This window comes from Lepus europaeus, chromosome 18 (assembly GCF_033115175.1).
Source record: "Lepus europaeus isolate LE1 chromosome 18, mLepTim1.pri, whole genome shotgun sequence".
Classification (NCBI taxonomy): domain Eukaryota; kingdom Metazoa; phylum Chordata; class Mammalia; order Lagomorpha; family Leporidae; genus Lepus; species Lepus europaeus.
The window spans coordinates 12,457,277-12,469,461 of NC_084844.1; the positions used below are offsets into that span (position 1 = coordinate 12,457,277).

A 12,185-nucleotide genomic window follows, 5' to 3' on the forward strand; every position below is an offset into this window, starting at 1 on the left:
ATACTTAGTGTATACAGATCAAATCTCTTTATAACTTCATTATGACTATAAAGTGAAGAAAAAGTGTACAATTCATCCATTCTAATCTTAGTTCTCCTATGAATTAATATAAAAATAAGTATTTAACACCACTTCTAAGAAGTCATGTGTTCATTTCTTCTGACTCTTCTGAATATATCCATAATTGTATCACCTCTTCCTTTTTGGCCTCTCCACTTTAATTCATTTCTCCTTTCTAATGAACTAATTTCATATGGACTGGCTCTCTTGTTTTGTGTCCATCTGTTCTTTTCTACCATATCATATCAGGTCTGAAGAAAACATAACCAGACTGTATCAATTATGCAGATAATTCAAATTACTGGTAATATTAATTCAAATTACTGATAACATTTCTCTATCTGTAAAAGGTAGAAACAAAAAATAGAGTGGATAAGAAAGATTACATTGTTAACAGAAACAAATTCCTAAAATTAAAATCACCATGAGAAAGATGAGTGAAGTACAAAGCAGGGGATGCATCAACCGACACTGCCAATATCTCAGCACTTCAGGGAAGAACGCCAAAAGGAAAAACTTTTTTTAAGGTCCAAATTTAAATATATCCTACCTAATCACCAAAGATAATACTGTAACAATAATGACCTTTTTGAATATTTTAAAAATTTGGAAATTTGGTTGTACTAAAAATCCTATTTAAGTTTGATACCCTACTAAGTAAGCACAGTTGAAAGGTGTTTACATTTTCATTTATTGTTTTAATTAAATGAAAGCAAATATTATTCAATGAAGGGAAAAGGAAAGAATTCAAGCATAAGCTTCAAATGGGGTATGCAGGGTATTATATTATCTTGAAGTCACTGATAATGTTTTAATTCATGCTTCTCATAGGGAAAACACGTAAGTGACCTACTTAAAGATTCTCAGGTACCACTTTTTAAGCAATGGAAATGTATATGAAGTTAACAAATATCCATAAAAGTAGTTAAAAATGTAAAATAATCTTGAATATGCAACAAATGAAAAGCAAAACTATTACTTTATCCACTCAATGTCCATTCAACTTTAACAAAAATATAAAGAAACCAACTATATACCATAAAAAAAAGAAAGAATGTCTGAACCAGTTCCAAAGACAAGCTAAATTATGAAATACATTCAAAATCTCATTCATAGCATACCTGTGGATATCAGTTGGCAACTGTACCAAAGCGTTATCATCTCCAGAAGAAAGTTTCCATGATTCACTTAATTTGTGTTCACTTGTCCCTAGTTCACCCATTACCCAGTCTGGTAATCCCTCTGGGCTTGAACCTTTTGCTTGTGCTGGATTTGGTTCATCAAAATAGATGGACTGATTTTTAAAAATTAGAAAAATTATTCTTTCAAAATTTACTATAAAGAAACAATGAAAATTTCCATCAAGTTTCAACTTGGATAACAACTTTCAAATACTCAGCTAAAATCAATTATATACAAATATATAAAAATGCATCATTCAAAACACAATGAATTATGAAATATTAATACATAAAATACTTATACTTTGTGTCCTGCTGTATATGAAATATGATAAAGTTATATAAAAGATAAATATAAGTACTTATTTTTATTATAAAAGATAATGAAAAGTTAAATAGAACTTTCTAAAATTGTATGCTATCCTATTACTTTCTATGATCATGAGTTCACATAAAAAATAAATCAATGGGCAGACAAACCATAATCCATTCAAATAAGAAATTAAAATTAACAGCCCCTTCATAAGGTGGGAACAACAGAATGAGAAATGTGGAAATTAGTTTTGGTCATACTACACACTAGCTGGAGGTCTATAGGTCTTTTCATTATTATTTTTGGAAACTAAAGCCCTTCCCCTATGATCCTATGAAAGCAAGTGTGAATGAGAAACCATGATCCAATATACTCATATCAACATCTAAAGTGTGCTTTCAGGAAGTTCCCCCTTTAGTCATCAAGAAGAATGATATTTGCCCACTTATTTATCTTCAAATGAGCGAGGCTTCATGACATATTTCTGACGAAAACTGCACTAACGGGACACTTCTGCAACAACTCTCCCAGTCCCACAAAGGAACTCCCCAGAGGTTATTCCTTGCTGAAGGGTGCCACATGGCCCTCTACTCCAAATCAGACATGCATAACCATTTCTACTTAAGTGAAATACTCATTCCAAACATCTAACCAAATATCATCAAGTCAAGGAACTACCATCCTAACGACTACTGTTCTTAACTTGAGCAAAATATCTTAATCTCCTTTAACAGAGAGTGATGGCATTCCAACTTTTGACATTCTGCCATGGACAATAAGAACTATCCTCTATGGGCTGGTGTTGTGGCATAGCAGGTAAAGCCACCACCTCTGATGCCAGAATCCTATATGGTCGCCGGTGCAAGTCTTGGCTGCTCCACTTCTGACCCAGTTCCCTGCTAACGGCCTGGGAAAAACAGAAGTTGGCCCAAGTGTTTGGGTCCCTGCCACCCATGTGGGAGACCTGGATAAGAGTACTGGCTCCTGGCTTCACCCTGGCTCAGCCCTGGCTGTTGTGGCCACTTGGGGAATGAACCAGTGGATGGAAGATTAGTCTCTGTCTCTATCACTCTATAACTATGCTTTTCAAATAAATCAATAAATCTTAAAAAAAAAAAAAAAAAAAAAAGGAAAACATCACCGAGTGTGCAGCATGCCACTTGACTAAATTTTAATACAGAAAAATAATAAACTATATTGCACAATAATTTTGACATTCACACACAAAAATATGGCTGTATATCCTAATAGTAACTACCAATACCTATACTTCAGCCAGATTTTTAGTGTTCAAATACAATACAAACCAAGTAAGTGATAATTCACCAACCAAGCAAAATAATAACTGCCTTTGTAACAAAGTTGATTTTGTTAGTGAAATGATGAGCTATAGAAAAACTGCTTCTTGGGCCGGAGCCGTGGCTCACTAGGCTAATCCTCAGCCTGCGGCACCGGCACCCCAGGTTCTAGTCCCGGTTGGGGCGCCGGTTCTGTCCCGGTTGCTCCTCTTCCAGTCCAGCTCTCTACTGTGGCCCGGGAGTACAGTGGAGGATGGTCCAAGTGCTTGGGCCCTGCACCCACATGGGAGACCAGGAGGAAGCACCTGGCTCCTGGCTTCAGATCGGCCGCAGCAGCCATTTGGGGGTGAACCAACGGAAAAGGAAGACCTTTCTCTCTGTCTCTCTCTCTCTCACTGTCTAACTCTGTCTGTAAGAAAAAAAAAGAAAAAGAAAAAGAAAAATTGCTTCTAAACTCCAATTTACTGTCATTTTATTAAAATAAAAAAATTTTTAGAGACCACTCAATCCAACTTCTAATGAATTTTAAAATAATATTAACTATACATGGCACAGGCTTTTGGCACAGCAGTTAAGCTGCACTTAACATTCCATACTTCAGTGCCTGATTTAAGTCCTAACTTCTCCACTTCTGATCCAGCTTCCTGCTAATGTGTATCCTGAGCGGCAGCAGATGCTGGCTCAAGCACTTGGGTTCCTCCACCATATAGAAGACCCACACTGAGCTCCCAGCTCCTGTCTCTGGTCTGGCTGTTAGAGGCATTGCATTTCTGGAAATGAATCAGCAGATGGAAGATTTTCTCTCTCTCTCTCTCTCTCTCTTTTTCTCTTTCTCTCTCTCTCTCTGCCTTTCAAATAAAATATTTTTTAAAATGTATATGAAAGGAGTTTAATAAACTAGAATTTGCTGAAATACATAAAATTATCCCATAGGTAAGGTAACATTATGTTTGAAAATTAGTCTTTTTAATCAACTTGTTAATTTGAGAGGCAAAGATTACTGTAATATAATTCAGTGAAAATTATTAGACTCAATATAAAAACTCATTTTCAGTTTTTTAAAAATATTGTAGAATACTAAGGGATGAATAAATCAGTAAGAATTTTCCCCTTACGGAATAACACCTGCTTTCTACTGAAGGGAGGAAAAAAAATGTTTTAACTATCATACAAGTAACAAGAGTACTTCAAAAAGTTCATGGAAACTGGAATTACAAGATGTTTATTTTGGTACAAATTTTTTTCTTCTTTTTTAATTTATTCAAAAGGCAGAGAGAGAGAATGCTCCCTTCCACTAGCTGACTCCCTTAATGCACACCAATGCTGCAGTTGAGAGCTGGGAACTCAATCTAGGTCTCTCAAAGGGGTGGTAGGAACCCAATTATCTGAGCCATCGCCACTGCCTCCCAGGGTCCGCAGAGACAGAGAGCTGGAGTCAGGAGCCAGAGCCAGAAATCAAAGCCATGTACTCTGCTGTGGGAAGCAGGCATCTTCATTGGCATTTTAACTGCTAGGCCAAATGCCTGCCCCAGTACAAAAGTTCTAAATCCCCACATAGTTTTAACATGGTAGTTTTTCCCTATGAACTTTTTGAAGACCCTTCATATTATCTAACACATATAATTTGACAAAATGGATAATAAATTGCCACTTTTAAAGAAATGAAACTAACACATCTTTTGGTCAATGATACCTACCATGTATGAAGGTAAAGTTTTCAGCGTCCCTGGTTCAGGGCGGTGTGTGAACGGGCCTTCAAGCACCCCTTGCTTAAGCATATGCAATAGCAGCTTTGCATACAGGTTCCGATTCTTCCTGCCCATCAGGCCTGTCCCTGTGCCTGAAGGCTCACACAATTTTCTAATCCAAAGAGCACACCTCTGCCGTTCTATAAATACATAAAAATTGTTAGGAACTTGAGTTTTTATAATATATCAAGTTATAAAGACTTACAATAGCATCTGCTTTAGTTTAGAACACAGATTAGCAAGCTTTTCTGTAAAGGCCAGATAGCAAATACTTTGTAGGTTACCTGATTCCTGGCACAGCCAGCTACTCAACTCTGCCACTATGGCATGAAAGTTGCCACGGACCACATGTAAACAAATGGCATAGCTATGTACCAATAAAACTTTATAGGAAAGGCTATGAGCTGGAGATGGGCCTCGGGCCTGCTGATTCCTGGTCTAGATTTAACTTTATTAGTTAATTGGTAATTTGGACAACACAAATGCAAAAAATATTTTCCCCAAAATAAAAGCTCTTGATTACTACCAAATAATTTCCGAGATAAATTCTGCTGTAATACTTCATCTCTAAAATAATTTTAGATATACTAAAATTTATTTGGCCTAGCAGTTAAGACTTCCACATTCCATATAAGAGAGCACAGGATTCAGTGCTTTGGCAGGATTCCCAATTGCAGCTTCTTGCTAACGTTCAAGCAGATGGGTCCTGGTCACCCACGTGGGAGACTTAGATTAGGTTCCCAGCTTGCAGTTTCAGCTTAGGTGCAATCCCAGGCAGAGCAGGCATTTGGGAGCTAAACCAGCAAATGGAAACTCCAGGTCTATGCCTACTGATTAAAAAAACAAAAATTTATTTAAAAAAAAGAAAAATCTTTCCATAATTCTCATTATATGAACCCAGAGATAAAAAGCAATCTCTGATTTATCTAAGCATTTTAAACTTAATCTAAAATTAAATCTCAAGCCTTTTACTTATTAAAGCCAATAATTTCCAGGGATTTGCAGCTGATTTATTTAGAGTTTTCTTTTAACATTTCTAAAAATAATTGAGTGTTATTTACAAGTAATTTCATAAAATAATTATCCCTTCAAAAATCTACCTAAGAAATGCAGCACAGTTTAATCCATATGTAATGACCTATTGACTATATTATCCTGTCATGACCCAGGATTATTTTTGATTTCATGAAAACTATTCTGGTATTAATTTTTTATCAGTCTAACTCAATTTAAGGATTACATATCTAATACAAATCATAGCCTGCTCTAATCTCTTAGTTTATAAAGGTCATATTCATTTTTTGTTTAACCTACAAAAACCACTAAGGCTGGATTTATCACTTTGCAAATATCACTGCAGGTATGAGAGCCAGCCCTCTTGCTTTAAAAATTATAGAACTACAAAACAAATTTCATGAAATATTGGCCATCCATCGCACAAAAAAATACAGAAGTGAAACTGATAAAGTTTACAGTTTTTCAAACTATGTGTTTGCTACACATCCGTACAGCAAACTGAAATCGAAATATCCCAATGCTCAGAATTTGTTACAGTTTTGCTAGTGAAATAAATTCATTCTTGTACTTAAAATGACTCTGAAAGTAGAACTATAAGAAGACAAAAATTATCACAAATTTCTGGTTCTTAACTGGGATAGTTTCATTATGAAATAATTAAATAAAAGAGGGTCACAGATGTATCAAAACTGATGATGTGTCATGAACCAAAGATAATCAATTTTATGTACCTAATTTACTTTCAGGAGAAAATGAAATAAAATAGTTTGTTGTGAAATACATCTCTATAATAGAAAATTTTAATACAAATTTTTCCTAGTCAGCAGACATAAGACAAAAGTTGGGGTAGGGGGTATAGTGATTATCAAAAGAGACCACAATACAGAAATATCATTAGGGGCTGGTGCTGTGGCACAGCAGGTAAAGCCTTCGTTTGTGACACCAGCATCCAATCCAGTTCCCTCCTAATGTGCCTGGGAAAGCAGCGGAAGATGGTCCAAGTACTTGGGTCCCTGTCACCCACATGACAAGAATGGAGTTCCAGGCTCCTGGCTTCAGTTTGGCCTGGTCCCAACCATCACAGTCATTTGGGGAGTGAACCAGCAGACGCAAGATCTCACTGTCTGTCTGTCTGTCTGTCTGTCTCTCTCTCTCTCTCTCTGAAACTCTGCCTTTCAAATATATAAATCATTTTCTTAAAAAAAGAAATATCAGGAGCCGGCACTATGGCACAGTAGGCTAAGCCTCTGCCTACAGTGCCAGCATCCCATACGGGTGCCGTTCCAGTCCTGGCTGCTCCACTTCTGATCTGGCTCTTCGCTTATGGCTTGGGAAGGCAGTGGAGGATGGCCCAAGTGCTTGGGCCCCTGCAGCCACATGGGAGACCTGGAATAAGTTCCTGGATACTGGCTTCAGATTGGCTCAGCTCTGGCCAGTGCAGCCATTTGGGGAGTGAACCAGCTGAAGGAAGACCTTTCTCTCTGTCTCTCCCTCTCACTGTTTGTAACTCTGCCTCAAATAAATAAATCTCTTTTAAAAATCATTAAATACTAATTTGAATAGTCATGAATGAGACATGGAATTTGACATATTCATCTGAACAACAGCAGAGGAAGAAAGACGAGATAAAGGTATGACAAGGCAAGAGAAGAGGCAGAGGAAGGGGCCTCACGGAAAGACCATGCCAAGCTGTCCTGAACTAGAAAAAGTGGCAGCCCTAGAGCAATGGGTGACCACAGAATACATAAATCACACACCTGTTGCACTCCCTTTTCCCAACATGGCTCCCTGAAATATCTAATGCTGAATCAGTTCTACACTTTGAACAGAGAATCAACTCAGACTCAAGGATACAGCGACCTGGAAAAAGGTAAAAACCATAAAAACCAATTTATTGGTCCACTGCAAATTCTCTACTCAGAAGCTACAAATCAGACACCCGTGTGCCTACTGTGACTTATGGAAACTTTCTGGTTCCCAAAATTCTCTAAAATTCTCTCTGATGCCTTAAATTGTCTGAAAATTCGAGACAAAGACTCTACTGCCATAAATAGAAATAACAGGCCAGGGGCCGGCTCTGTGGCACAGCAGGTTAAAGCCCCAGCCTACAGCGCCAGCATCCCATATGGGTACTGGTTTGAGTCCCGGCTGCTTCACTTCTGATCCAGCTCTCTGACATGGCCTGGGAAAGCAGTAGAAGATGGCCCAAGTCCCTGGGCCCCTGCACCCACATGGGAGACCTAAAAGAAGTTCCTGTCTCCTGGCTTTGGATCAGTGCACCTCCAGCCATTGCAGCCAACTGGGGAAGTGAACCAGCAGATGGAAGACTCACTCTCTCTCTCTCTCTCTCTCTGCCTCTCCTCTCTCTGTGTAACTCTGACTTTCAAATAAATAAATTAATTAAAAAAAAAAAAAGAATGTAATTTTCAGAAGTAGGCATTTAGCCTACCAGTGAAGATTCCTCATTTCAGAAGTATCTGGCCCCAGCTCCTGACAGTGCAGACCCTGGGAGGCAAAGGCAACGACTCAGTAACTGGGTTCCAGCACCCACAGGAGAGAACTAGATTATACTCCCACCTACTGGTTTGAGGCCAGACCAGCCCCGGCAGCTATCTATCTTGCCCTCTCTATCTTTATCTCAAACTAAGTATTTTTAAAAAGAATCCAATGTTCAAACATAATCTTACCTGATCTATGAGGTAATTTTAGGACAAAGGGTTTCATATCCACCACAAAGTGATCAAATTCTGCATCCAACTTCTCCCATTTTTCTTCTTCACTTCCCATTTCTATTATCCAATCTGTAAAACATTTAAATGTAAAATATTAAGTATTTATATGCTGAAAATTATTTTTAAAAAAAAACTGATCTGCAACAGACCCTCTTAAGTGATTGATAAGATATGCCACAGACTTGGAAAAATATTTGTTAACCATACAGCTCATAAAGGAATTAATCAAGAATATCTAAAGAACTCTCAAAATTCAGTCATAATAAAGCCCAACAATAATCAGCAAAAAAGTAAATCCCTTTACCAAATAAGAAATACAGATGACAAGTAAACACATGAAAAGATGCTCAACATCATTAGTCATTAGGAAAATACAAATTAACATTATAGTGAAAAGAAAAACCCACAATGAGATACCACTACAAACTCATCAGGACAACCAAAATTTAAAATACAGTCCCTGCCATCTGGGGAGTGAACCAGTGGAGGGAAGATCTCTTCCTCTCCCTAATTCTGACTTTCAAACAAATAAATAAATCTTTAAGACACACACACACACACAAACAAACACAAAAACAAACAATACCAAATGCTGGTGAGGACACAGAACCACAGAAACTCTCCCACACTGCTGGTATGAAAGCAGAAAGGTACAGCCAATCTGGAAAACACTTTGGTAGCTTCCTACGAAGTTAAACCTAGACTCATCACGTGATCCAGAAACCCCACTGCCAGAAACTTACTTAAGTGAAATGAGAAATGACTCTTCACTAGAAATCTGAACGTGAGGTTTACAGCAAGCTAAGTCTTTATTTCCTCACAGTCATAGAAGTCAACCAGAGAGACTCATTCTCTCTTGCACACATTCACCCTGTTGTCTTTCATTTTTTCTATCCAACTCTCTCCAGGAGGGAAAACACTGCTGAGATGCAAACTGCCACTGTCCAACTACTGCCTCTCCAACTTCTGCCCCAAAACTATATACAGCTCCAACCATTTGACTATGACACCTACTCCCCATTCCCTTTATCTGATAACAGCCTATTATCCTCTTAAACTCTCACTCCTCATTCCACCAGAGTATTTTTCTTTATACTCAACAAGAATCCTTAACACCCTCCTTCATTCCCCAACCAAGGGACTGCCAGAAAAAATATCACCACCTTATACTAAGACAGCTTCCGATGTCACCTGCACACTCAGGAGGCTTGAACTATTTCCTACTCCACAAAGTAGCTTCTCAAACTGTTACCAGATTATCTTAAAGCCCCTTAACAACTCCAGCCTCCTTTCCCTTGGTTTGAAAGTCTGTGTGAATGGGGCCAGCATTATAGCTCTGTGGGTTAAGCCACCACCTGCAATGCCAGCATCCCCTGTGAGCAACTGTTGGAGTAATGGGTGCTCCATTTCCAATCCAGCTCCCTGCTAGTGCAGGAAGGCAATGCAGGATGGCCCAAGTTCTTGGGCTCCTGCACCTATGTGGGAGACCCAGATGAAGCTCCCAGCTTCCTGGCTCAGCCTGGCTCAGCCCCAGCCATTGGAAACCATTTGGGGAGTGAATCAGCAGATAGAAGGGATTTCTCTCTAACTCTCGCTTTCAAATAAATAAATAAATCTTTTTTTAAAAAAAAAATTTGTCTGTTTAAAAAAAAAAAAAGATAATCTGTTACCTAGATTATAAGTCAAAAATACTAGTTCTTCATAACCCAGAGAGCTGTTTTTGGTCTTTGTTATCTCCTCCTTGACGGCAACATCATCTTTATCTCCCATTCTCTGAACCTCCATAAACCAATATATCAACACATACCCAGAAATATCTCAAATTCTGCCAGCTTTCTCTTCTAACTGCCATTATCGCAGATAAAGACCTCCCACCCCACCACTCAGCTTACAGCAACAGCCTCAAAAATCTATCTCCTGGGGCAGACATTTAGCCTAGCAACTAAGCCGCCTGCCCCCGCATCTCATATTTGATCCCTGGCCCCAGCAGACCCTGGGGGGGGGGGGGTGTGTGATGGATCAAGTAACTGAGTTACTGTGGGTTACCATCACCCACGTGAGAGACCTGGATTGCATTTCCAGCTCCCAGCTTCAGCCCAACCCACCCACTGCAAGCATCTGGAGAATGAACCAATGGATGGGAGCACTTTGCTCTCACACCACAAGCTCTTAAAAAAAAAAAGGAATCTGTCTCCATCCTGTCCGTTTTCTCTACATGAATCCCTTTCCCTCACTGGTACCAAAATTAGTTTCCTCATTACAAAGCTAAAGAAGTCTGTGATACCACTGCTGGATGTTAGCCCATGCATTTTAAAAGCAACTATTCCAGGCCGGCACTGTGGCATAACAGGTAAGAGCCAGCGCCTGCAGGGCCGGCATCCCATATGAGCGCCGCGCCAGTCTGAGTCCTCGGACCCCTACACCCAGCGTGGGAGACTGGGAAGAAGCTCCTAGCTCCAGACTTCAGATCAGTGCAGCTCCAGCCGTTGTGGCCAATTGGGGAGTGAACTGGCAGATGGAAGACCTCTCTCTCTCTCTCTCTCTGCCTCTCCTGCTCTATGTAACTCTTTCAAATAAATAAATAAATATTAAGAAAAAAACAACTATTCATATGAATGAACAAACCAAGGGAAACTCATGAACTCAGAATGTTCAGCGCAGCTCTGGCCTGGATGCACTCCTGCCAATGGACTCAAACATTTGCCTGAGTGCATCCACAGCTATAGCTAAAGCAAAGAAAGGTTTCTGATAATCGCTACTTCTCAATCAATCCTTTGACACCAGCAGGAAATGTTAGTGTTTCATGTTAGAGGAAACTAAAACTCAACAGTTAAACAACTCACCCCAAATCATGAAATTAAGCAGAAAGCTGAGATTAAAATCCTGAAATCCCTAGGTCTCCGATCCATTATATCTGACCATTTGGCCATTTACATATAAGTCAGCAACATCTCCAACTAATAAAAAAAATTATTTTGAAAAACAGAAAGGCAATTTTTAATTGCTATACTGAAACGCAATACTGGAGTACATTTAAAAGAAAAACAAGTTGGTCAAGTGATATTTGGTAAACGCTAAATATCTGCTTCTCTTCCCCTTTTCTTATTCTCAAACAAAATAAATGGAAAAAGCAACAAGAAATTAGTTAACATTTCAAACCCTCAGGGAATGTATGGTACACAAATTCCATAGTATACACATAAATTATTTAGTTCCAGCTGATGAACGTTTTACACGTCACCAGAATTGAAGACTAAACTAACAGAACTGAAACATAAGTATGGCTACACCTTCACGGTACTTGTGGAGTGCCCAGTACATAAATTCCAGAATGTGTCTGGTCCCTGTATGCATTACTCCGGAAGCAAAGAGGGCGTGACCCGGGTGGCCGCCGCTCGCAGCAGCAACCCGTAGTGGGTCACGTCGCCTCCTAAGCCTGTCTCTTCGTGGACAGCTACAAAGTGGGCTAAGACCTTCTCACGGGGTTTAGCCGACGCGGGAGTCGGCAGGGCTTCAGCAAGCTACAAACCCTCCCCGGCTCGGGTGGGGCGGGGTGGAAACGAGCCACAGTGCGCAACCGACAGAACACATCGTGGACAGCACGGCCCTCGCCAAACGCGGTGTCCCTCAAGTTCCACTGTGCTTGATCAACTTAGAGTCGAAAGAGAGTGTGGGAAAAACACACCTCGGCCTGTCAAAGGCCACAAACCGGTTGGCAGGTGCAGGTTCCACCTGCCTTTTCCCCTACCGTGCCGGGGGCAGGTGCGCCAGCAGCGCGGCCGCGGACCCTCGGAGGGCGACCGCCGGGCCCCGCGCCGGCACCGGGGGCGCCCCGC

The 12,185-nt window shown here is 39.9% G+C and overlaps 1 protein-coding gene across 6 annotated transcripts in view; it reads right to left on the bottom strand.

The window, feature by feature from the left end:
* Positions 1-12,185, bottom strand: part of CEP112 (centrosomal protein 112) — a 516,630-nt gene that overhangs the window by 503,970 nt on the left and 475 nt on the right. For 2 of the 6 annotated variants that reach the window (XM_062174820.1, XM_062174816.1), the window contains exons 2-5: positions 11,193-11,306; positions 8,305-8,418; positions 4,550-4,740; positions 1,182-1,354 (exon numbers count right to left, since the gene is read on the bottom strand). In XM_062174820.1, coding sequence (XP_062030804.1) covers positions 1,182-1,354; positions 4,550-4,740; positions 8,305-8,418; positions 11,193-11,202 — 488 coding nt within the window. In that variant the 5' untranslated portion in view covers positions 11,203-11,306. Of the gene's footprint in view, positions 1-1,181; positions 1,396-4,549; positions 4,741-7,374; positions 7,459-8,304; positions 8,419-11,192; positions 11,307-12,185 lie in introns of those variants that run through there. The other 4 variants (XM_062174818.1, XM_062174817.1, XM_062174819.1 and 1 more) reach the window with 3 other exon arrangements.